The sequence below is a fragment of the Psittacula echo genome (assembly GCF_963264785.1).
Source record: "Psittacula echo genome assembly, chromosome: 16".
Taxonomy (NCBI): domain Eukaryota; kingdom Metazoa; phylum Chordata; class Aves; order Psittaciformes; family Psittacidae; genus Psittacula; species Psittacula echo.
Window position 1 is genome coordinate 610,980 of NC_137752.1, and position 25,726 is coordinate 636,705.

The window sequence follows — 25,726 nt, forward strand, 5'->3', positions numbered from 1 at the left end:
ATCATAGAATCTGACATTCTCATCACACTGGAGACTTTGAGATTAAGAATACTAGTGCTAGTAACAAATACACCACCTAGTTGAAAAGCTAACGTCTCCCAAATACAGTACCATTGTACAGAGATCTCTTTAGGAAAAGAGGTTCTGTTTTTCCCTTGTGTGAGCCCAGCAGCTTCTGAAGAGAGAATATTGCAGGGAGAGGGCAGGAGCAAGAGAGGGGCTGCAAGCCTCACAGAACTTTCTGGTCATCTCCTGCTGAGCATTCACGGTTATTCCACTTCAACCAACCTTCGTCAGTTAAAATGTATTTGTCATGAAGACTGGTCAAACACACACACACACGGAAAGATCTTTGACCTATTAAGAGTGCCCCCAAAATATGGAAGATTCCTTTTATAACACTGAATTAAAAAATAAAGTCAGAGAAAGAGAGAGGGGAAAAAAAAAACCTGACCACCATGGAGCAAGAGCAGTATATTAAGGAAAGGAACACTGCAGAGCATCGGTGAACATGATGTCTGTTTTGGGTGCTGGGTGCAAGTGTCCGTAACTCATTCTGAATCGCTGCTGTCCGAGCTGGAGCCGCTGGAGCTGCTACTCCCAGACTCGGAGGAGCTGCTGCTGCTGAGCCGGGAAGGGCCTCCCAAGGGAGCTGAGCCAGATTTCTCTGCAGGAGGAAGGCAGAGATGAGGTTACCTGCACAGAGCTGAAATAGAGCCCTCACCCTCCATGGATTTGTTCACAACTTCATTTTGCCTGGGGACCTGTGCCTACAGCCTTCTCCCTCTGAAGGATGAATTTGCCTCTGAGAGGCCTTACATTTACCACCAGGGAGCTACTCCCTGGATAGGGACCAAAGCAGCCCCCAAACAACAGTGCCCAGCAGTCACTCACTGACCAGCTGAGTAACTCACAGAGAGAAGCCCAGGCTGCAAGGCAGCAGCAGTTCTGCCTCTGTGAGGAAGCCTATTACGTATACAAGTGTTCAGGCACTGGTAGCACAGTAAAGCCAAAGCCTTTACCTTTCTTTGCAGGCTTCTTGTTGTTGTTTAGCTGCCCACTGACATCCTGTAACCGTTTTTCTAGTTCTTTCTTCTTTTCCTGAGCTAACTCTTCTTTTGACTTTGCTGCTTGCTTTTTCCCACCTGCAGCTGTGGAGGAAGAATGCACAAGCTCTGAAATTGCATGGCTGCAGGTGAAAAAGATTGGACATCGCTATTTTACAGGGCATGTAAATCTGCGAAGCCACTTTGCAGTGACACTGTTAAAGATCAAGTGACCACACAACAGCTACACATCCCATATACAGGACAACTTCTGAGGTTGTCTAGATCATCCAATCACCATCATCCTGTAACATGCATTTTCTAAGAGGGATCTTCCAAAAAGTATTTTAGAAGATAGAAATATCCATGTAATAACCTTGTAGTTCCAGGTTACTTACCAGCCAGTTAAATGGTCAATAGTTACACATTTGTAATTACAGAATTGTTACATGGGGTTTCTGCCCTGTAAAATAAAGTGTCCCATTAAAGGTTGTCAGAAGTTAAGCCTTTCCCACTAAAACTTAAGATACTTCATGCATGTGATTTGTGTTACTTTAGATATAAAACAAAAAGGACAAATTAAAAACCAATGGAGGCAAAGGCTGGCAGAGAACAGGAATGCAGTTGCACCAGCTGGGATGGCAATGGCGACAAGCACCAGCAATACTCAAACTTTTGAGCAGAAGAAATATTCCTCCAAAGAAGGAGTAATTGAACACAGGCCCTAGGCAGTGTCAGAAGCACAAGACAGGGGCCAGATAACTTGCCTGATGCAGCAAGGAAATACCTACATTTCTGTGTGCTGTTCTAAAGCAATGATAAAAAAAGAAACCTGGAAAGCAGAGTCCTAAGAGGGTGCATCCCCAGACTCCAACCATGGTGACAGACAGCAGAGGAGCCTGCTGGGGACAGGAACACCAGCCCAGCGCATGCAGAGGAGCAGACGTCTCAGTTATCTGCATCACTCTATGCTTTGGTTCCAAAACAAAAGAATGCTTCTTGTTCCTATCCACTCTGGAAGCTCTCTTCTTGAGCTAGTCCAACTCAGGAGAAAAACAAAACTCAAAGCAGTGTATTGAAAAGCAAAAAGAAGGGTCAAAGCCTGAGCTTTGCTGAGGCCTACCTGAAAATCCTGTGATGAAGAAATGGAGGTGCTCTGCAAGAGCTGTGAGTAGCTACAGTGTTACACTCTTAACAGGACAACTCCCTCTTAACCAAGAAGCAGATGGACAGGGCCAGAACCACTTCAGGTAAGTGATCCTATGGCTATTCAGCTGGGGCTAAACTCCCGGGGGCCACCACAATTCACTCTGTGGATGAGGCACAGAGAAAGGTCTGTCCCACACCAGACTGAGATAGAGACTGAGGGTAATATTGTGATCAGGCCACATAGGAAGAACAGTTTTGGGGTGAACACACAACACACTTAAACCCAGAATCCAGAGGGTTTCCCAGGTAACTTTGTGCAAGTCATTTTTTCCCTTGTGCTTTGGATCCCAACCATGCTTTTTGTTTCCTTCCTAGTTAGACGCTAAACTATTCAGGATGAGAAACTGATCCTCACAGATGTGCGCACATTACACCTAACACGAGACTGAAACCTGTATAGTACCTTCTAGATTCTAAGTAAGTAATAAACCCATCACAGGTCTTGTAGAGGAACACAACAGTCCTCCAGGTCTCCACAGCATGACTCCATGGGAAGAAAGAACAGAAGGAATAGACAGTTTCTGTACTTCTCTTAGGAGAAAAGATCTCAAAACCCCTGTCAGCTCATACCCAACAGCTGGATAACAGCATCCCAACACACATGCCCTGTCTCCAGAGCTGAGCCCAAGAGCTGGTGGAGGGAAAGTGCCCCAGGAGGTAACTTACAAAATGGTTTCCTCTGTTTTTTCTGTAAACAAGACTTCACGTATCGCTCCAGCTCCCGTAAAGTCGTGGGCTTCAATGTCTCAAAATCTATTTCTATCTCATCGGGATTGGAGTCTCTGAGGGAAGGCTCCCGGGACTGGATGATGTGCACCACTCTGCCCAGCTTCTCCCCAGGCAGACGGTTGATGTCCAGGCTGAGCTGTCGTTTCTCATCATAGGTCATGGGCAGACCTTCCTCCTCCTCGTCTGAATCGTAGGTTGCAGATGCCTGTTTGCCTCCCTTCTTGGGCTGCCTGAGAGGGTGGCAAGCATGGAAACATTCATGGGTATACAGAAGCAATAAACTGATTTTTTTTCTGCCCTCCTAGTGACAAACACCCCAGTGTTCTTGGCTTGGAGCTGCCAGCCAGATGGCTTGAGCTGCAGCACAACTTCTGAAGAAGTTAACAAATCTGGGAGCTGTTCTACCCCTATTATACTTGAGCCTTGTGATGGACAACAAGCCCATGTAGCAGCAGGGGGGCAGCAATGAAGTGGCACGTTCTCATTGGCTGTGCAAAAGGCAAAAAGCAAAACCTTATCCCAGAGTAATCAGAGGGGACTGAGAGCAGGACAGTGCAAGTATGATGGTTCCACTGCCAGCTCTAACTTTAAGACTCCCTGGGGTTGTCTGGAAATGGGGACACTATTCAACAGCAAATTAACTGCAATGACAAGTGAGCTTCCCCAGGAGCTCGGCAGGGGAACTGAGCTGGAGGATCCTGGCATTCTCCTCAGGACAACTTGTGGAAGGCAGGCACTCACCTGCCAGCCATGGTTGTGCTGTTCGCTTTCTTAGCTGGGGCTTTCTTCTGTTGGGCTTGCTTTGGTGGCTGAGCCACCTTGGGTTTCTTCTCCTCCTCAGCTTTCACTTTGTGCTTTTCTTTTTCCTTCTCTTTATCTTTCTTTTTTTTCTCTTTCTCCTTCTTCTCTTTCTTTTTCTTTGGTTTGTTCACTGGTGCCTGTGACAACGCAGCCAGCTGCTCATGGACAGCCTTCAGCTGGAGGAAAGCAGTGACAAAGGCAATCAGACTTCACAGCAAGGTAACGGATGCCTCCACATCCCTACATGTAAGTATAGCCCAAAGTCAGTGATGGAGCAGTCCAGTGATTGAACACAGGAGGCTTTGCTCTACTTGAAAGTCTTAGAAATGCCGTGCAAGTGCACAAAGCTGAGTCAAATGAACACGTCATTCCTGGTTTATAGGAGCAAATGAAAATTAAGCTTAATAGTTCCATCTAGAGTGCTGACAACTCAGCCTCTGGAATCCTGCTTCACTTCCTGGCTCTCCTACTAGCTTGCTTTGAGACACAGGATAAGCTATTTTACTATGCTCTGTTGTATTATGGGAGCACACATAAGCACTGCAGCATCTGGGACTGTGTATCTGCATAATAAGAAAGGCTGCAGCTTAAGTATTTGCAACCACAACAGCCAAAACAGCTCATTTCTACAGCCCGGCTACAGGAGACAATACCCACAGGAAGCTTGTGATTGGATTTCCTTATGCCTGAGCTCTCATACAAAATGGGTTTCTCTGTTTTTTCCTAAATCCCAAGTATTGTGCACTCCTTCATTCACACTCCAGGATCCCAGAAGGAAGCACAGAGCATCAGTGCTGAGAACAGCCCTCACAGAACAGGAGCACCACATCAACCATGCGCTTACTTCACTGCTGAGCATTTCCCCTTTGGCTGCCAGAAGGGGAGATTGCTCTGCTGCAATGGCCTTGGTGCTGCACCAGCCCAGTCACCGCAGTACCTGCTCCTGCAGCTCCGCCAGCCGTGTCGCTCGCTCCTCCTCTGAGTCTGAGCTGTCCGAGTCAGAAGAGCTCTCCTCACTGCTGTGGCTGCTCTCTGTGCTTTTGCTCACCACTGGTGCTGCCGGGGGAGGTGGAGGGGGGGCCTCTGCAGGCTCATCGGGCATCTTTGCGAACCTCATCTCAAAGACATCCTACAAAAAGGGGGAAAACTGGTGACAAAGGAGCCTCAGCCACGAAGACCTTCCCCTCTGGCCTTTTAAACACACCAGGCACCCATCACGGGTCAGGGTCTTACTGCCTGATACAAGCTGCTGTACAACAATAATGTACAGATGGCTCCTGTATGCCCAGAAGAATTCCCTCATTACTTTATACAGCAGCAATTATGACAATTTAGGAGCAGAACATGGTGCTGGGCAATGTCATGCAAAGAGCACAACAGTTCTGCAGCAGAGAACGTGGCCCTTTCCAAGGGCTGGAGGAATCACCAACTCTTTATGGTGCTAAGGGCAGATCCACACTTTGATCTCTGAATCCATACCTTGCAGCTGAACTAAACGTACTCTGGAGGACGCATTTACCAACACCTTTACCTGGAGCTTCCTGGCCATCGCTACCACCTCGTGGTCTGGAGGGTTGTACTTGTAACAATTAGAGAACATTAACCGAATGTCTGCTGCAAACCCTTGTGCATCCTGGTATTCCCGACTGTCCATCTTTTTCTGCAAACAAACAAGCCAAAAGGAAAGGGGAGAAAAAGCCATAAGCAAAAGGCATTTGTAACAACCGCATGGAAGACATGTGCACCTTGGAGACAGCTCAGAACACCCTCAGAAATCACTTTTGTGTAAGAGAACAGTAGTTGGCATTTACAGTTGAACTGCAAGAGTTACTCTTGATTTTAAAGTCCAGCTGATAAAGAATGGATACAGACTTCACCCTTTAGGAGCCCATTATTAATGTCACTACCCAGTGCAGCGAGGATAAACATCAGCAGATAGATATTTGCACCTTCTTCCTTTCTCGTATTTTTCAGCTCTCACACCCATTCCTCTTGCAGTTTGGGACTGAATGACTGGGGTTTAGAGAGCATTCCTTCAGTGATTTTATGCCTCTATTACTACCAGGTGTAGAACCTTAGCACCAGTTACTGCTACAGAAAGGAAACAGCTGAGAAGGTGGCGAGCCCTGGAAGGGAGCAGATCAGAGTAAGTGCCCCTGCTCTGAGCAGGAAGGAGGCCTCCTGACCAGCTGAAATTATCCATCAGCCTGTCATCCAAGCCATGTGGATGGACCTCCGAGCTGGTGAAGAGCAGTAACACCAACACAAAGTAAAGCGAGACCTTGACAGCATCAATTAAAGCAATGTGCAAGGATTAACAGGCCTTCAATACTGAGCAGCCAAAATGAGCAGGATGCTGAGCACACTACAGTACCAAAACTGAGGGGAGCTTCTCCCTTCCTCATCCACGCTCAAGAGCAAGAGAAAATAGAAAAACTTACCCAAGAAAACACTGGAACCTTCCTCTATCAGCAGAACATTAGAGCCAGGGACCAGTGCTCCAGCTTCGCAGACTACCATGTTCAGCCTAGCCCTTTCTCCTGCTTTTAGCACTGTGTTTGAGGCTCCCTCTTCTTGCCTGCAGCAAAACTCACCCTTTGTCTTGCCCTCTTCTCCTGTCAGGAAACTGCTGCAGGCTTTTAACAAAGCTACATTGCAAGTCAAGGATTCTGCACATTCTGCACCAGGAGCTCAGGAGGGTAATGGCCTCAGCTCCTCCAGAGCTTGCTTACAATGCTTTTGCCAGCTCAGAAGTTGTCATTTCTGTACAAACCCCATCAATAAGTAGTACTTAGTGCCCTCCAGATATCTGTCCTCACAACAGCCCTGTGAGGTAGGTTAAGTATCATCTCCATTTTATGACTGGGAAAACTACAACAAAGAACTGTGGGGAAACTTGCCCAGGGCCACAGCATGAGAACAAGAATCAGAACTCAGACACTGGTAACTCCTGGCCTAATCCTCAATGCAAAGACCATAGCAACTATTCTCTCACCACTAATTAATGCAACTAAAATACTCTTAAAATTATCACAGTTGTAGTAAGAATGCGCACAGCATCATGGCTGAAGGGCAACGGTACATCAGCACATGACACACTCCAGGTTCTATGTAGGATTTGCCAAGGAACATGAAAGGAATCACAAGCACAGCTGCCCTTTTGTCACCTGGGCATTGGCTCTGCTGGCAGCAGAACACTCCTGGCATGCTAGCCAAAGCCAGCAGCAATACCTTTGCCTCCTGCATGTGGAAGAGTCTCACCTCCACCAACACCAATTTCAATGGCCCACAAGCAGAAGATGGGAACTACAAAAAACATGGCTTTGCTCCATGGGTATTTAGAAGGGATTCAGAAAACCTCCCAGTCTACTGGGAAAAACACCCTGAGTATTGGGACATGCTAAGCCAGGCTCTTGAAGAGCCAAGTGCAAACCACACAAGCATCACGTTATCTTTTCCCCTCCCCAAGTACCAGGTGATCATCACATTGTGGTTGGAATTGCTCAGTGTAAGCCTATCTGGACCACACATGCCAACAAGTTTGCAGCAGCAGTTTCTGGAAACGGGATACTATCAATTGAATCCTATGAAACACAGCACCTCTTCTTCTCAGGGTGCAACACAATCCCAAGGACACATGTCTAAGCAGCTGGGCTATCCACAAAGAGGAGATGCCATCGTACAGTCTGCAGGGCAGAAAGAAAGATGTCCCTTCCCCCTCCCCCAGAAGCAGCCAGTCCTCTGCAACCAGAGGGCTGTGACACCCTGCAAAAGAGGTGGTAAATGTAGACGTACTTTAACAGTACTGAGATCCATGGGGTGTTTGATAATATCATGATAGTCATGTAATTCCAAGGCCTCCGCATCAACAGGCTTGTAAAAGGGCCATGCGTAGGCTGCATGCTTCTTTGAGAGCATCTCCTTGAGGATGCTGTCACAGTACTTGAGGTGCTCAGAGAGTTTGCCCTTCTTCCCAGCGTGCTGGGGCACCTCCCCATCCTCAAGGTCCTTCTTTGGTGGCTTGATGGGCCGGCCGCCACTCTCCCGGCGCGCGATGATCTTGGCCTGCTTGGGGTCCGCAAGGGCTGTGGGCGACTCGCTCCGGCTGGCAGTGATGGCCGAGGTGGTGGGGGTGGTCGTGTCTGCTTTCCGCTTCACACCCTTCTTCTGAAACAGACACGGACACATGGCATGAACAGGGCTCAGCTCTGCGGCTGCACCAGCTCACCCTCATCCGAGACCTGCCTGCCCTCTGACAGGGTACCATGACTGCACTGGGACAGATGGGACCGGGGGCTTCAACACACGTCAGTGACTATGACACACACCACCTGAGCCACAGTAACCAGCCATTTGCACGTCTCCAGTCCAACCCCAAACACGATGCAAAACGTGTTAGCTCTATGTATTGCTGAGATTCAAACCCAGGACTCTTAGCTCCTGTTTGGCAAGGGAAGGGCATGCACCCAGTCAATTACTGCAGCTCAGCTGACGTATCGGGACTCAGTAAGTGTTAGAAACTTAAGCACATGTCTAAGTCCCCAGTGGCAGGATCAGGCTCTAAGTTCTGAACCAAAGCATATTAACCACTAAAGACCTGTGAGCCCTCACTCCCTTGCATGTAGTGGCTGTGCTAAAGTACACTGCTTGTTATGCGCAAGAGAAGAATTTAATGATTTTGCCTTAAGCAAATTCACAGGAATTCAAGCTGTGACTGTGCAGTCAGCTCCCCCTTGTGCTCCTAAGAAGGATTTATTTCTCTGGAGAGAGAAAGGGAGAAAAAGTTCCGGAGGGAAATCTGAAGTAAACCCCAGCAGGATTAGTTTTGTGTATCTGGTGAACTCCTTCATTCTTGAGTTTTAAAATTAAACCAATTCTCAGAAGCAAGTTACTTGGACAGAAACTGAAGCATGAGACAGGCTTCAGGAAGTACAGCTTAGCTGCAAGATCTGACTTAAATTTCTCTAGTAATTCCTAAACCAAAAGATTAAATGAGCAAAACAATTCTGTGGCTCTCCTGGTCCATGCAACCCCACATTAGAGAACTCCAGGAGTGGTGCAGTTAATCCCCCAGTTTAGAAAACCCCAGCTTTCTCTGAGCTATGCTTTCATCTTTTTAAAGGAATACACAGCTTTCAAGGAAAATTCCAATTATTTAAAGCAACATTCTCTTTTACCCATAAATTAACACAGTAAATAGCAAACCACCAATGACAACTCCCAGAAGATCACTCAGTAAGGAAGACAGAACTAATGCCCCCAAAACCTGCAGGCAACATCAGCCTCCTCCAACTGGAGTGACAGGCTCATCTTGAACTGGTTTATGGCAGAGAGGAACAGTCCTAGTGCTGGAGCTGCAAACCTTAAAGGAATAGTCCTGGTAAAATCAGGGCCTCCGTTACACTGAGAAGAGATGCTTTGGGCTATATGGTGCCAAATAGGGGAGCCCCCAAGAGCCTGTGGTTCATGGAGCATCAGCACTGGCCAAGGCTATGGTCAGATGAGAGATTGTAACCGAGCTGGAGCAACTACAGCTTGACATAACCCCAGCTGGGTGAGGTAGAACTGGCCAAACCTCTCTCAGCCCTCTCAAACTCGAGAGCCAGCACTTGTCCAAGCACACCCCAAAGGGACAATGATGGCTGGGGAGGCAAGGAGTCAAGTGTGGAGGATCACACGCACCAGCAGCGAGGGGATGGAGATAAAGCCCTGCTTCAGCAGCCATTGCCTTTGGAAGGGAAAGGGGCCGAGTTCTGCATTTACCTTGACCACTGGTGGCGTCGGGGGCACCACGGGCATTATCGGAGCAGCAGGCGGAGGGGGGGCAGCGGCAGGAGGGGCAGTGACAGGCGGGACGTTAGCGGTGATGGTTGGCACGGGGGTGGCAGCAATGACTGGCATCTGAGATGCAGCTGGAGGAACGTTCTGGAACGGGGCCGGCGGGGACACAGAGGACATGGCCACAGCTTGCGGAGCTCCTTTCAACGACAAAGGGAAAACACACTGCAACGCGCTGACAGGCACAAGTGCCGGCAAGGCATCGGGACAAAGTGAACCTGGTCCCACTGGACTGTTCAGTCACAGGCTTGGCAAAAAGCTCCTAGGCCAGGGTCACCAGGAGAGCACAAAGGACATTGTGCAATTTGCTTGATGCTGTTACCCAGGGGTCAACAAGAACATAAGAAATCACTGACCCAGGTCCTCGTACCATCAGCTTTAGGCCAGCCACATGCAAGCAAAATACTTCAAGCTTTACACATAGGGTGTGTGTTGCCCTGGGACAATCTTCATCCCTCTCATGGCTCTCAGCAGAACAGCAGGAGCTCAAGGAGAGCTCCATTCCACAGGGAGATGGCTGCTCTGGACAGCTGCTGTCCCACACAGGCCTCAATCTGGGACTGCTTTTACTGTGCATGACAAATGGCAACAGCCACTCCCCTATTACCACCTAAATACCCAAGAGGCCAAAGCACTTCAGATTTGTCACAAGTTATACAACAAAAGAAACAGAGCTGAGAGTAGAGCTTAAGCCTCCCAATAGCGAGGCAAGTCTCTTACCTTAGACTTTGTCGTGGTTTAAGTCCAGCTGGTAACTCAGAACCACGCAGCCGTTCGCTCGCTCCCCCCCCTTTTTGCTCCCCGCCCCCGCTCCCGGAGGGATGTGGAGGAGAATCAAAAGAACGTAACTCTCAGGGGTTGAGATAAGAACAGTGACTAAGGTGTAACACAAACCACTACTGCTACCACCAATAATAATGATAAGGGAAATAACAAGGGGAGAGAATACAACTGCTCACCACGCACAGACCGATACCCAGCCCAACCCGAGCAGCAATCTGGGCCTTTCGGGTAACTGCCCCTAGTTTATATAGTGGGCATGACGTGCTGTGGTATGGAATACCCCTTTGGCTAGTTCGGGTCAGGTGTCCTGTCTCTGCTTCCTCTCAACTTCCCCTCCTCCCTGGCAGCGCATGAGACTCAGAAAGTCCTTGGTCAGAATAAACATCACTTAGCAAGAACTGAAAACATTGGCGTTATCAGCGCTGTTCTCAGGCTGAAAGTCAAAAACACAGCACTGCACCAGCTACTAAGATGGTGAAAAACGACTGCTACTGCTGAACCCAGGACAGACTTGCACTGTTGAAAAGCTGCCTACTAGTGTAAAGTTAAGGGGAACAAATGTAGTAACTAATAACCAAAGTAGCAATATTCCTCTATGGTTTTATAGCAGCTTTTAACAAAGGATGCTGAAAAGACAAATTTCTTTGAGCTTGGATGAAGTTATAGCTCCATTTGGCACCTGAGATGTGGGAAAGTAAAGAGGAACATTTGACTTTCCCAGAGCAACAATCAGACCTTGTTTACAGAAAAGAAGTTAACAACAGTTTAATTCAGCCCACTCAAACTCCTGTATGAATGGTTTTATTGTGCTTACAGACAGTTTAGTCCCAAATCCATTTAAAATCAATTCCAGGTAAGCTGAACTAAACTTAGTTCCTACTGATATGCAATGGTCTACAGTCTTTTGCAGTGGATTAATAAATCCCTCCCTTCTGCTGATCAAACTTGATTCTATGATGTTGCAACCATGTGCTCAAAAGAAATGCATTACACGAGGTTCAGGGATGAGCAAGATTGGAGTACGAGTTTCTGCTGTGTCAGGCTTCTGCCAGGACCTGGGGTGAGCTGTATAAATCCAGGTCTATACAGGCATTCTACATCACAGTCTGTCGCTTATGGCAGACCAGCATGTTTAGCTACCTTGCCTCTTCTTGCCTTGGTTTATTCTTTGCATACAAGCTCTGTGTAGATGGGTAGGTGACGGACGGGAAGGTGTTTGTATGACAAATGCAGAGTAGCGTTAAGACATCAAGCCCTGGAAGACTGGGTAAACCACTGCTTTAACCATCAGACCACGTGCTCCTTCCATGCCCCTTCCCCATCTGCAAACCAGGCAGCTGGAAGGTGGCTCAGGCCTCAGCAACAGGCTTGTAAGGGTCAATGTCACTGCACTGGGTCAGTACCTGCACCCTGTGTGCCCGCTGATGGCTTGCGACCTTTGCCTTTAGGGACTGGGGGTAACAACTCAACCTCCTCCTGAGGCATTTGAGCAACTTTCTGCAAGAAGATCTTCTCCAGGGCTTGGGCCATGAGGACGATGTCATCTGTGGGCTGCAGAAAGAACACAAGCCCATGCTGTATCATCCACTTACGAGAAGCATTGAGGTTCAAGATCAGGCTTTGAAATTCCCAAGGAACTGCCCTCCAGATAAATGATGTTATCCCAGCTATGACAGTAAAGAGACCAGCTCCTCTCCCTCCTTGCATGCTGCCCTCCTGCTCTTCTATTCTGGCCTAGCATGCAGTAATTACAGCCTCTAAGAATGCTGCATCCACAGAGTTATCAGGACTTGCAGGAGCCAGGTAACAGGCATCCTGTGCCACAGCGTGGAGCTGCAAACTGGAACAGATGAGCTGTCCCCCCTGCTGCCAGCAAGGCCAGGACAGGAGTGTGAACACTCACTCTGTGGCTCAAGCTAATGAATTTGTTTATTTCAGCTTGTGCTCAGCATAGGTCAGTGATGACAAACCACTGCAGAAAATACAAAGAGCAGTGGCTTCTAACAACCTAACAAAACAGCAAGCAAGCCAAACCCCAAATAACAACCCATCTGAAGGTGCGCAAGTACAGACAAGACACAGGCAGAGAGGAGAGTTACACTTCCTGAACTGCTCTCTGCTGCTAAGATACTACTTACTGGTAGACAGCCAGTGTAACACACAGCACTGACATTGCAGAGCATCTGCAAAGCACTGCATAAACCCTAGCTCATCTTAAAGAGCTCTTAACTGAAAATAAAATCAGTAAACACTTGCTACATAACCCCAGAACAGAAACGTACCTAGAATTAAAAGGCACGTTTGCCCTTTTAACTGGTCTGGTGGAAGAAAGCCACAGCACAAAGACAGCTTTGTGCATTCAAGTAATGTGCTTGCAATTAGTGGCATTTCAAACCCTTGCAAATGCACAGCGGAGCCGGCCCTGTTCAAAACCCACACTCTAACAGTCGTAGGTGGGTCTTTTCTAGGCAGTGCCCCAGTTAAAGGCTTGTCTGGGCTCTTTACCTTGTTGTAAATGTAACAGTTTGTAAACATGGTGTTGAAATCCTGCATACATTCACTGGCACTCCAGTAGTAGTTGTGTTCCAGGCGCTTCTTGATCGTCCCCATGTCCATAGGGTTTTTTATGATCTTGTGATAATCCTGTTGGAGAAGCAGGAAGAATGCTATTTATATCTCCTGATACATGGAGTGTTGCTCACACCTCCCTCTACAGCCCCAGAATTTTCCTTATCCTTCCTCCCCAAAAACACGTCCCCAAGGTTTTGTGCAAGCTGTAAGTATCACCTCTGCTTTCATTTGTTTCCTAATTTGTAGCTTTTTAAGCTATCATTATTATGAACTTGACTACGAAGCACCAGTCTCCCCTAGTATATGCTCAAGCACACACACAAATGGCTACCTGGTTATCTGCCTTTAGTAAGGACAGCTGGACTGAGGAGGCACTAGGAGTAACGCATGAGGAAAATACACATCCTGAGCAGCTCTGCCTGGAGGCTGCCTGTGCTTAGGAGGTGGATGGTGTCACTTCAGACTGTGCGAAGTTTCAGTCTCTCTTTTAAGGGCATTTTAGCACTTAAAAGGCTTCCACGTGTTAACCCAGTTTCTCTCTGGGCTGGTCTCAAGCACACACAGATGCTGTGATTGGCCTGACGTGATCCAGGCTGTGCTCTGTCATCTTCTCATGCTAGAAGAGGCAGCACATGTACAGCCATCAGCTGCTGAGCCCAGCCCTCAACTGTGATTTGAGGCACTGGTATTTCCAGGCAAAGCATGCCAGGGCAAGAGAGGTGATCCTGCTGGCTGCTGGGCTGGTGCACACTCAGGTCACGCACGGAAAACTGTTCTTCAACTGACTCCCCTCTGTTTCCTGGTAACCTTCCTTAAAACCACCTCAAAATGCCTCACCGAGAAACTAACTCCACAAAGAGAAGACACAAATGAGCACAGACTTAGAGCAGTGCTCTACAAGTGTGAAGTGTTTTACTCTTTTGATTAGCATTTTAAATAGCACTCGGCAACAGCATCACACAGGTCAAAAGACTCCTGGTCCAGTCCATACATTTGGATTATAACTTGTAACTGGAGCTCTCCTGACCTTACATCCCAGAACATGCTCCCCAGATCCCACAAAACCCTTTCACTCAAAGCAGCCAGAGTGAGTGTGCAGTGGACTGCTGGGCTGAGCTGACAGGAGGGTGCACAGGGGTGCTGATGCCCGTGTTTAAGTGAAGCAGTTTTCTCCTTCAGAGACCTGCACCTCTCCAGCTCTGAAAGAGCTTCTAATTCAGTGAATCTTACAGCATTTGAGGGATGCCCAAATCCAACCTAACCAGAAGACTGCTCTGCTCAGCAGAAAGCTGTCCAAGAGCAGGATGCCAAGCAGGAGATGATAGATACATACCGGCAAATTCAGTTTAATTGCATCAACAGGTTGGTAGAAAGGCCAAGCAAACTGATGCTTCCACAAGGTCTTCACCACCACGTTTTGCATATATTGCAGTTGGTTGGTCTTCCTGCCAGGCTTGTTGGGATTAGTGACCTCCGGAGGCGGCGGGTTGACAGGGCCCTGCGGAGCCGGAACCACTGCTGTGACCGCAGACATCTTCCTGCGCTGGCTCTCACGCGCTGTCACAGCTGCAGCAACTGGGAAACCTTCCTTCTTCCTTTATGCTCCCTGAATGGGACTGACATCCCATTTCCAGGGTCCAACCATACAACCTAGATCAAATGAGAGAAGAGGACAACGTGTAAGTACAGATACTCACTTGAAATAGGCATGTTAAGACACTTCTGCTGTTGACAGCATTTGAACTCAGGCTCTTTACTCCATCTGCTTTGTTCCCTGTAACACACCATACTGATGATGGGCACAATTCAAGACCCAAGGCACCGTGGAACAGCAATTTCCAAATTCAAAGCCTGCAGAGAACTAGTAAGCTTCACAGGATCAGTCATTTGGCTCAGAGAGCATCTTTGAGCAAAGGAAACACATGAAGTAGCAGAAGAATACAGTTAAGGAATACAGTTAGGATGTAATGCAGACACCCATGAACGTGCTGATCCAAGCTAGCAAACCCACAAGCTTGCAGCTCCATGTAAACCTCACTGCATTGTCTCAGCCTGAGTTGTGAGCCCTGACGTATGACATGAGGAAAGCAAGAGGCATGACCATCTGACATCCCGACTGCCCGTCACATCCAATGGCACTTGAGTGGACTCACACACAAATCCAGGCAGCTTACACAGACTGCCTGTAACTACAGGTAGAATCCAAACACACGGTTCTAAGCTAAGCACTTCATCTGCAGGAATAGCACTGGTATCAGTAATTATCTGAACTATAACAGAGCCCAGCTGCGAACCAGGACATCACTGAACAGGTACTGAACAAGCCTGGAACAAAGGCTGCCAAAGCCAGCCCTGGCACACGTATCACTTGCACATGTGCAGCTTTGATAACACAGTTTCAAGTACAGCCTTTAGCTGCCCCACATGATGAGTGTACACTGCTTCCACACTGCATTCCTGCCCCTTCTTACTCATCCCAGTGTGGGATGATAATTAAGAGCAAAACCCAAACTCTCAAATAAATCTTGCTTCTCTGGAGTGTGAGTCTTTTGTGCTCAGCTGCACCCTCAGTGCGGAATCCAGCAGAGCTGCAGGGTCTGGCACTTCCCTCAGCCAAACGAGGCCTCGAGAACCCAGCAAGACTGGAAGGATCTGGCGTTTTCCTTCACTGAGCTGCTCACAGGGGTCAGTCAGGGCAGACACTTGGTGTGGGGCAAGCATGCGGATAGCTCCCTGTGCTGGCGGGAGGACCTGGCTGATGCAGCCCAGCCTGGCTGCAGCGGTGAAGACAATTCTCAAGGCAGCTCCGGAGCGCCAGGAGCCGTGCGCTGTGCCAGGGAGCTGCTGCTCACCAACGGTGTGCACTTCCTTCGGCAGCGCTCAGTGCTGAGTGGCAGCTCCCTGCCTGGGGCTGCTCCTGCAGGGCAGGCTGGGGTTGTGATGACTGCAGAATCAGAAGGTAGCAAGCTTCAAGTTAGCACATGAGCCCAACTACTCCGTTCCCATTGGTATGGTATTGCTGTACAGTTACTTGGACACTGACCAAAGCCTGGCACAACTCCAGCCCAGAAACAGCAACATAAATCTTCCCATCAGGGAAAATTATCGAGTTTAAGAGATGTTCTTTGACCTCAGCTTTATCTCCACATTATTATTTACATTACAGTAGCGCATGGGGGTTGTGCAGACACCACAGCCCCTTGGTACTTGGCACTGTGGACACACAAGAAGACCCTGTTCCTACCTCACAGAGCTGGTGCTCATAACTCACACTTCACACCACGGTGGTGACTGTGGTAGAGCAGAGACCTGAGCCCCACAAAGCAGCACCTGGTGGCAGCAGGATGGAGCCAGCAGCCGGGCAGGACACAGGGAGCCAGCGGGGCTGGAGCAGGCACCTTCCCGCTGCTGCATCACCTGCTGCTCCCTGCACAGGCTCCTCGCAGGAGTTCCTCCTGTTCTGCCTTCCTTCCCTTCCACAGCCCCAGACAAGGACTGAACCTCGAGCAGCTCTCACTACCTACCAGCTCCATGCCAGCTCTTCAGACTCAAGGGATCTGTGATTTGAGACCATGACTTGAGGACAGACAAGTTGCTCTGTCAGCCAGTACTGCCCTGTATGCACACACTGTATGCACTGTGTCACCACCTCAAGCCTTGGGGATGAAGCACTTGCACTTGGTTTCACTGCAGCAAGTGGGAATTTGGCTTGTGAGTGCTCATGTGGCACGCTGCAGCTCTGCCCTTGCTGTCTACCAAATTGTTGATTTCACACAGATTTGCTCTTCATACATGTTATTTTGAGCACAGCCCCAGTAACATCCTGAGCCTGGGAGATGTGTCCTTAACTTACCTCTGCATGAGGGAGAGGGAAAGATCACAGAAGATTAAGTCAGTTCCTTGGCTTTTGCCTTGGTTAGTTTAATGCTCATCAGATTATGCAGATGGGCTTCCCACCCTCCATCTCTCCTTGGCTATTACAGAAGGTGCTTCCTCAGGAAGGAGCCTGTGGGTTCCTAAACAGCACAATCAGCCAGCAGTAACTGGTAATTTCAAGGGCCTTCAGTTCTGACATATACTCAGCGCTCCCTATGAATTGTGCTGCTTTAAGATGTCTCACATCATGCCTTCAAACTCAGGGGTACCCAAAAGTCACTTCATCTTAACTATAACAGCCATTACATTGCAGTTTTGTTAACAAGGCTGCAGGAAGAGGGAAGCGTGAGCAGTGGAAGAGCTTTACACTGTGCTGGGGTCCTGACTGGCGGAGTCTCAGCTTTGAGACCTGACTCTGCAGCAAGGACTGGACTGAGATTTCAGAAGCGAAGTGAACAGCACTTCAGAAAGGCTCCAGAAGTACCACAGAAATTAATTGGGTGACCTGGAGTGAGCAAATGCTCAGCTGTAGCAGTGGAAATAAGCATCTATGACCAGGTTTCACAGCGCATTGAGCAGCTGGTGACTTGGACATCAGCACCCAGGAGAGGCAAACCACAAGGAGGGAATGGGCAGGGGCTTCCAAGAGAAATGCCAGGATGTGCCTCTCACAAGAGTCACACCTTTATGTCAATGGGGGAGACAAAGAAGTGTTGGGCTGTTTGAGCCTTCATTTCTTGGCAGAGATTTGGCACAGAAAAGAAGGTGTCTGGGATAAGCACATGCCTGGGCAGAGTCTGCTCGTGCCATTTCTTCCTAGAGGGGAAAGGTGGAGATGCACTGAAGTTACCTCACGTGACCCACACGGCTGAGCCCACAGCACCTCACAATCAGGGGAAGCCAGGGAGAAGCCAGACAGCAGCCAGAGATGGCATAGAAGGTGAACCTGCCTCAGAACATGCGCTCTCTTATCTAGTGCACTGCAACACACTCAGAGCTTGTTTATTTGGCAATATCTAGCACTTGCAGGGGTTACTGCAGTGCCCAAACACCCATGTGCAGAAGCCCTGCAGCCTTGGGCATCAGGCAAAAAGGAAGCACTGGGAAAGTGCTAGCACATGGCCACACACGATACACAGAAGGTTCCAAATTGTCAGGAGCAGGATGGGGAGCAGGGGATCGAGGGGAGGCAGGAATGTGGCTGAAGGCACACGGGAAGTATGGTATAAACCAAGACACAGACACAGCTCAGTCCTCTGTGATTCAGTAACCACTTCAAACCCCATCCTGCAGAGTGCTGAGCAACCTTCCCCTCTTGATGAGCTGCACAGTCTGTGGCTCAGCACCTCAGCACAGAGGGATCCACAGACTATCACCTACAAGATCCCACCAATTGATCAATGCAGATAAACCTCTTCCTAAGGAAGGTTTAGGAAAAGCCAGAAAAAACTCCAGCTCTTCACACTTTCTGGTCCCTCTATCTGGGTCAACCCTTTCTCTGGCTGTCTGTATGGAAGAGAGAAAAACGAGATCAAGTGCTGGACATCTGCGGCTGGAGAGCGTGTTCAGAACGATCCCACTGCTGCAGTGACAATGGCTATGATGCTGATCTAGTCGATGCTGCCCAGTTCTGAAGGGACATCCCTCACTGCATGACTGCTGCAGAATGTGGTCCTAGCTTGAGAAGTTCTATTGTACAAGCACAAGATGTGCAAGAGCACAGAGATCCTGAGCTCTTCCGTCACGTTCCTAAACCACCACAGAAAGAAATCACAGCCTAGTCAAGGAGAAGGATCTCCATGTTTACACAGGAGTTGGCCAAGGAGTGGGAAAAAAATTTGGTGATCCCAAATTCAAACCTCACTGATGGGCAAAGGAAAAGACCACAGACTCAGTCACAACTTCTTCAGACTGGCCAATTCTGCAGACTCAGCATTGGCAGAAGTGCTGTCTGCTGGACACTGCCGTTGTTATTCCACCTCCCAATGTTTCTGGCATTATTATCACTTTAAACTTCCCAGATGGACAGGATCTGCTGTTCCACTTCTGCTCATCCTTGCTTGTGCATTCAAATCTGTACTTCAAGACCAATCAGAACTACAGATCCATTTGCTCACTTGGGCTTGAACCACAGTCACGCTTTATTAGTATCCTCCATGCCAGGCCAGGAAAGAGGGCCAAGTTGGCAAGACGGAATGGTCATAAAAAGAAAAGCTAAAAACCACAGCTCGGGTCAGTACCAGAACCTACCTCCCTCCAGGCTCTGTCCCCCAGTTCCTCTGTTTGTCTACTACTTCTCAGCCCACCTTGCAAAGCACGACTTGCACAGCAAATGATGCTGCTGCTGCTCCATCCTGGGACTCCAGGAATGGCTATTGCCGGTTTCAGGTCAGCAAACCTTGTGTCAGTTCAATTATTTACAGCAAACCAGAACCAATCCCAAACCAACCCCCATTCCCTGGCTTGGACCCAGGTTTCAGAGGATACGTGCCCACGAGCAGCAGCCAGGTACACCCATTGAGCAGAGCATGGCAACACCCGCACAGGCTCCAGCGCTCCTGATGGGATCATTGTACGTCTACACCCTCGCAGGGCTCTTTTTCTGCTTTCTAAAGGATGTGATCTGCACAGTCAAACATTTGTGTTCTGGAAAAGAGTCTGCCCTTCCCCTTTTTAATCAGCATATGGTGCTCTGTGCACTTTTACAGTGCAAGAAAAACACTCAAACTCACTCAGTTTGGTTCTGCATATATATAGTGAATAATGGCAAAGCCCGTTGTGGAAAGACTGTGTCATTTATTCTTTTCCTGCACTTTGATTTCCAAAAGAGATTACTGGACAGAAAGCATTGTGAAGAAAAACCAAAAGCAGAAGCACACAAGCTCAAGCACTTCCCTGCAGGCAGAGCATGGCCAAGCTTCTGCTCCACCTGCAAAGAATTATCCAAGAGGGCAGCTACAGAACAGCAGAACTGACAAGGTGGACAAATACCATAACCTGGGTTTCTGAACAACCTCACCTGTTCTTTACCAGGTACAACACTATCTGCCATCTGAAGAAACAGCAAAGCCTCACCTGCTTTACCCCTCTGCCCAGACTGCAGCACTTCCTGAGAGATAAACCACAGCACCCCAAGGTCTTTCATGACACCTGGTAGGGAGGGAGCTTAGGTACAGCCCAGTTCCACTTCCAACTGAACCTAAAAGGCTACGTGTAACAGGAAGATTACCCCCTCTTAATGAAAACAGGTACAAAAGCATAAAACACAGCCTCACAAACAGCACCCAATCCCTATGTATTACCTACTTAAAGGATTGTCTTCTGCTCAGTGACCTAATAATCTGCACTGCAAGCCCCCTCACATCACCTGCCCTGCACAGGCATGTATCAGCATTATTAAAACCATTTACAAGTGCTACAGATGTTACTTCAGGGGCAGCAACTCAAACACATGGACAGAGAAGACAGACTTCAAAAACCAGACACAGATCCATACGTTAATTTAAAAGCGGCATTCTCATTCTACAGAGCAGAGCCACCAGTGATTCATCACAGAAACCACTGTCCTCCATCAGTACCCCCCTTGCACACTTGTGCTGCAACATCTTCTCCTATTTAATTTTTATGTATTTAAATGATTAAAGTTACTATTCTGAAAAAGAACAGCTTGGTTTTAGGACAGAAAGCATTACAAGTGTAGGAGGAACAGATGAGCTGACACTGGTTTACATCATGCCCCAGGTTCACAGCTACAGCACCGCAACTTGCCCATGCAAAGGCTCCCAGAATTTAAACCCTCCCAATGTTGGCTTCAGCAACAAGTGGGTTAAAGAGTGTGCTCCAAAAAGTTGTTCACCTCCAGCAAGCACCAATGCTTGACAAAACCACACCAATGTCATAGTAAGACACCGTGCAACGAAAGGTTCAGGATGCAGACACACATCCCGAGTGTCCCGACGGCTCACTGAGCAGCACAGCGCACAACGGCTCCTTCCCAATTCCCACAGCTCTACCTCTTACAGTGATGTTCTGGGCCGTTACTGGAGGATAATGTGGCGACTTAAAACAAAACAACAAAACCAACACCCAGAACAAAACCTCCAAACACGCCATGGGAAACCCACTGCAGATTAATGAATTCTGCAAATTAGCAAACAAGGAGCAACCAGGATTAAAGTGAAACAATCACCAACAGCGAGATGCAAAAGGCTCCTTGCTCATTTATTTAGCAAGGTGCAGCTCTGCGCTGAGAGCACCCGATAGTTCAAAGCAGACAAAGTAATATATTTTGTAAAAGTAATTAAGCCTTTGAAAGGTGAGAGCTCACCACAGCACTGCCTGCTGCCCAGGGATCGGGCTCCGAGCTGTTTGTGCTGTCAAGAAGAGCGATCAGGCTCCTAAATTACCCCAGGGAGGAGGAGTGAGGCTCTCAGAGTGCAGCAGGGTCTGGTGGATGCCCACAGCTCACTGCACAATGCCCCAGGTGAAGCAGTAAATACTGAACAGAACTTGTCCCAGTCAGAGATGTGCCCCCCCCGGCAGCGGGACAGGCTGCTCTACCTGTGCGACTGCCTCAGCCCAGGCAGGGACACTCTCCGGGCTGCCAGGCTGGGTCCCAGCCTGCAGATATGGTTTGTGGGCACCAAGAACCGCTGTCAGACAACCCACCAGGTTAGGAGATGACTGAAGTACAAAGTTCTCAACACACGGTTCTTAACTCAGGAAAGAGTCATTTAGCAAGATCATTAAGAACTATGATTTAAGTCATTGCACCCAGAGCAGTTACAGCAGTGCAGAGAAACAACTAGCTACACAGCAGAGTGACAGAAGGAGCCTCTTTGAGAAGCAGTAAGGAGACACTTACTGACCTGCAACATCAGACTCCACACTATGCTTTTCTCCAGAGTATTTTTAAAGTGACAAGAACTAAGAGGTTTTGACAGCCCCTCAGTGCTTAAAATGACAGAAGGCTTAATTCCAGAAGCAACAGAGCCTAGCTTGTATTTGAAGACAATGGAACTAACGCTCCAAAGTCAGTTTTGAGAACACACCTCAGACACTTCACACCGCACATGCATTCCTTCTTCATTTAAACCCTGCATGCACAGGTCACTGAAACACCTTCACTGCAGCAGGTACTGTCTGAGTGCGGAGCGCTACGTGGGCAGAAAAAGACAATACTGCAAACAATGTAAGGCTGAATGTTAAATAAGACTCATCCTCTGCCCAACCTTTCATTAAGTATTGACTCAAAACACCAACTCCAGGCATGAGTATTTTTAACCAATGGGGGTCTAAGGAACGCACAATTTTAGCATTTATTCTTTTCAAAAAGGAAGAATTCGAGGTCAGGAGTTCCTGTTTCAGCAGGAGCCTCCCAGGGTATCATTAAAAGCTCCCTAAACTCCTGTGCTAGCAGCAGCAACCCAGACCCGCAGTGACAGCACCCAGGCACAGCACACATCAGGGTGTCCTTAAAGGCAGTGTTGAGGGCTTCTGTTTGTGTTGACTGATGTGTATCTGTTCTGCACTCCTCACCCCTCCACAGTCACCAACTCCTCTCCACTATCAGTTATCACTATGTCAGTTCAAGAACATCAGCTTTAAACCTAAACTTCCAGTTTAACCGAGACAACTCCTGAGCACACTCACATACACTGAGCGCATTGAAAACACTGATCAGCATATTTAGATAAACACTTTTCTGTTCCCTCAGCAAGGGACAGCAGGTGTGCTCTGCTCAGAATTATCAGCATCGGGAACTTAAGAGATGCAAACATATATATTTAAGTTCGAAGTATTAGTGAAGCCAGTGTATTTGTTTATCCAAAGAAGTTTATTTTAGTAACTTTTGACTGCCGAAGCATCAGCACAGAGGTACGTCCACACGGCAGAGCTGTCACCGAGCCCGAACCACACAGAACGCCCACTCCACGTTGTCAAAAGCCGGTTCTGTAGGAAGCACATCCCGCAGCAGCGCCCCGCACATTGACCCCGCGCAGCTCCGTGACCCGAACACTACAGCTTTGTTTGAAAGCGAAACCAAGCGGGCTGCAGGTAACACCATGCCCAGCGCCGGGGAGCGAGGAGCCCGAGCGCGCACTGAGGAAAGTCCGGCGAGTTTCAAAGTTTTACATTTTATTATCGGTACCATTATTTATAGCGCGACACTTCTATATATAAATCCGTGACCTGCGTTTCCTTTGACACCTCTAAAACGCACCCAGCTGAGGCAGCGAGCCCCTGGTTCCGTACATTTCCCGAAGTTGGGTGCGCTCTAGGAGCGCAGCCCCGCATCGCTCCCCACGCACAACACCGCGCACGCCCGGCCGCGCTCACCGGCCACCGAAGGGAAATGGCCGGAGCCGCCACCAAGCCCCACTCCGCGCCCCGCAGGGAGCCGCCGCCGGAGCCCCCGGCGCCGGGACCGCGCACCGCGGCAGCGGGGAGCTGCTGCCGCTGAGTACCGCCCGCTTTTCTCCCTCCCCCTCTTTCCGCTTCCCCCCTCTTTTCCCTTTCTTGTTTCCTTGTTTTAAGGGCGGCCGCAGCTCTCCTTTCCCTCGCCCCTATTTTCCCCTTCAAAAGATGGCGGGCAGAGAGAGCGGGCGAGGGAAGGCGAGCGACAGAGGGGGAAGAAGAAAAACACACACAGAGAATAGGAAAGAAGGAAGGAGCCCCCGCTCGCGGGGCGCGGGGCTGCGGGGGGAGCCCGGCCAGGCGGCTGCGGGCGCTCGGCGAGCAGGGGAGGGGGGGCAGGAGATGGGGAAGAAGCGGCAGAAGAAGAAGAAGAAAAGGGTGGGCAGCAGCGGCGGGGCCGGGAGGAAATCAATGGCCAGGCTGCAGCCAGCCCCGCCGCGCTTTGTTGCATTGTCGCGGCGCACAAAGGCTGCGGGGCGGCCGGGAGCGGCGCGGGGCTCCCGCAACAGGAACGAGCAGAAGAAGAGAGAAGGGGGAAGGGAGAAATTAAAGAAAATCAGCATTGGCCTTTCCCAAGTGGGTTTTGCTTTCGTCCCGCTGCTTCCCCGGCCCCCTCCCTCCAGAAACCATGGCCCAGTGCTAGCAGCGTACACCCAAGCATCTAACAAATAAAGGGAAAGATTAAATAGATTACTTTGCCCCGGCAGCTCCAGCAACGTTTGCCTTATAGTCCCTCCAGTTGCTCTTCTTTTTATCCTCGCCAGGCAGTATAATAGATGCGCTACAGCGCCCCAGAGCCCATGCGCCGGCCGCAAGGCCGTGTGGGCGCGGTAGTCCCGGCCCGGCCGGAGCAGCGGCGCCCGCGGGCCCCGGCACTACAACCCCCAGCAGCCGCAGGGCCCCGCTCCCCCCGCACAGCCGGCGGGGACACAACTGGGAGGGGGGATGCCCCGGGCGGCGGGGGAGCCGACGGGCCCGGCCCCGGGAGACCGCGCCGTGAGACCCCGCGCACGGCGCCGGGGAGCCCCGGCTCCCCCCGGGGCTCGGGGCACAACAAGAGCCCGTCAAAGCGCAGCCGGGAACGTGCGGGACCCCGAGCCCCGGGGTGGTGCGGGGCACCGAGGGGCAGAGCGCAGCCCGCCCTGTTCGCTTCTATCGTGAAGTTCAATCGCGGTTTGCGCCGGGCGGTGCGCGCTCACGGTTATTACACAACAACTACTACGAGCCGCAATAAAAACAGAGCGTCACCAGTGCGAGTAGTAAGTGGTAAAAATAAAGTCCATGAAGAACGGGTGTAGCCTGCGCTGGTCAGTGCGCTTCACAAGCCTGTCAGCGGCTTACAACAACAACTGATCCTATGTATACAATAACAGACCAGGAATTGTACACACACGGAAGCATCAACAAACACGAGCACCGCCTACAGCACTTCAGGCACACTCCAACCCAGCCGGTGTCCTGCAGCGAATCCACAATGCAAACAGAAGTTTATAAAGCAGCCCAAAACTGATGCAACCCAAAACAGTTTAATTACTGCAGTACAAAAAGGAGGAAACAAAAATTAGAAACATAAATGAGTCCAGGGGAAACATTTGAGCACCAGCGTGAAGTGACGAGCAGTTTTGGGATGTGGCTATGGACACAGATGCCGCAGAGGCTACCACACTGTGATGCCAGTAGGTCAGTTCGGTATAGCCATAAGATGAAGGCAGTTTTATTGGAAGACCTTATTGCCAGCTGTTTAAAACGTGACCAACAGGACTGAAGTTCTCAGGAGCTGTGATACAGACACTGGGGTCTGCACAGGCAGGACATGCTCAGGAAAACCCCACTTCACCAGGTTTGCAGCTGCCTCAGGATGAAGCTGAGGTTGTGCACATGCCAGAAACAAACCCAAGAAAAGTGCTTTTTTTACACCAACTTCAAGGCATGTTCAAATCCAGGAGCCTGCTCACGCTGGGATATACTTTACTAGCACTGAAGGTGGGTGCACTCACACCCCCAGTCAGTGCGTGACCTGGGCTCCTCCTTGAACTTCTTGACTTGACCATGCAACAGTTCCCCTGCAAATCCACTTCCAAACACAACCTGGCAATGGCAGGTACATCAAAACTGCAACCCAAAAGCAGCCTCCAACTACACCTCACACTTCCTTATCTCACCTGGGTGAGTGCAAGACAGTTTCAACCCAAATTGTAACATTCATGGTACATTAGGCTGAGCAGGCAAAACAATTCACATGGGAAACTATACCCAGAGATTTCACTACTATCAGCTTTCAACTTGGAGCACACCAGTCACACACCTACCTGCAGGTCTGCAAGCTTACACCTGAAGAACCCAGCTGCATCCTCCAAGAGAATAGGAAAGCAAAAATCTACTAAGGATCCTCAAACCCTTCTTTATGCAAGGCAGTGAGTTAGGATAATGGTTCAGCCAAACAGGCACAGCCTGGC

General features: G+C 49.4%; 1 protein-coding gene across 3 annotated transcripts; it reads right to left on the minus strand.

Annotated features, from left to right (window-relative positions):
• Positions 1–459: 459 nt before the first annotated feature.
• BRD3 (bromodomain containing 3) lies at positions 460–24,121 on the minus strand. Of its 3 annotated transcripts, none has more exons than XM_080630529.1 (12): positions 23,965–24,121; positions 14,311–14,627; positions 12,912–13,049; positions 11,810–11,957; positions 9,549–9,763; positions 7,581–7,949; positions 5,317–5,445; positions 4,723–4,914; positions 3,726–3,961; positions 2,922–3,214; positions 1,023–1,151; positions 460–667 (listed from the first exon to the last, which is right to left on the minus strand). In XM_080630529.1, exons 2-12 carry the CDS (start codon positions 14,509–14,511, stop codon positions 552–554), a joined length of 2,166 nt encoding a protein of 721 aa, XP_080486655.1. In that variant the 5' UTR covers positions 14,512–14,627; positions 23,965–24,121; the 3' UTR covers positions 460–551. The 3 variants fall into 3 exon arrangements, with proteins under 3 accessions (XP_080486655.1, XP_080486654.1, XP_080486656.1); XM_080630528.1 differs by having other exon boundaries at positions 7,581–7,952; XM_080630530.1 differs by lacking the exons at positions 460–667; positions 1,023–1,151 and adding an exon at positions 1,158–2,356 and having other exon boundaries at positions 7,581–7,952.
• Positions 24,122–25,726: the final 1,605 nt, after the last annotated feature.

Excerpts from the sequence above, each read along its gene's own strand:
- BRD3 (XM_080630528.1), bottom strand. The coding sequence starts at position 14,511 with ATGTCTGCGGTCACAGCAGTGGTTCCGGCTCCGCAGGGCCCTGTCAAC. Across the intron at positions 5,446-7,580 it reads TGGATCTCAGTACTGTTAAA|AAAAAGATGGACAGTCGGGA; the intron begins GTACGTCTACAT and ends GTTTGTTTGCAG. Across the intron at positions 3,215-3,725 it reads AGCACAACCATGGCTGGCAG|GCAGCCCAAGAAGGGAGGCA; the intron begins GTGAGTGCCTGC and ends CCACCCTCTCAG.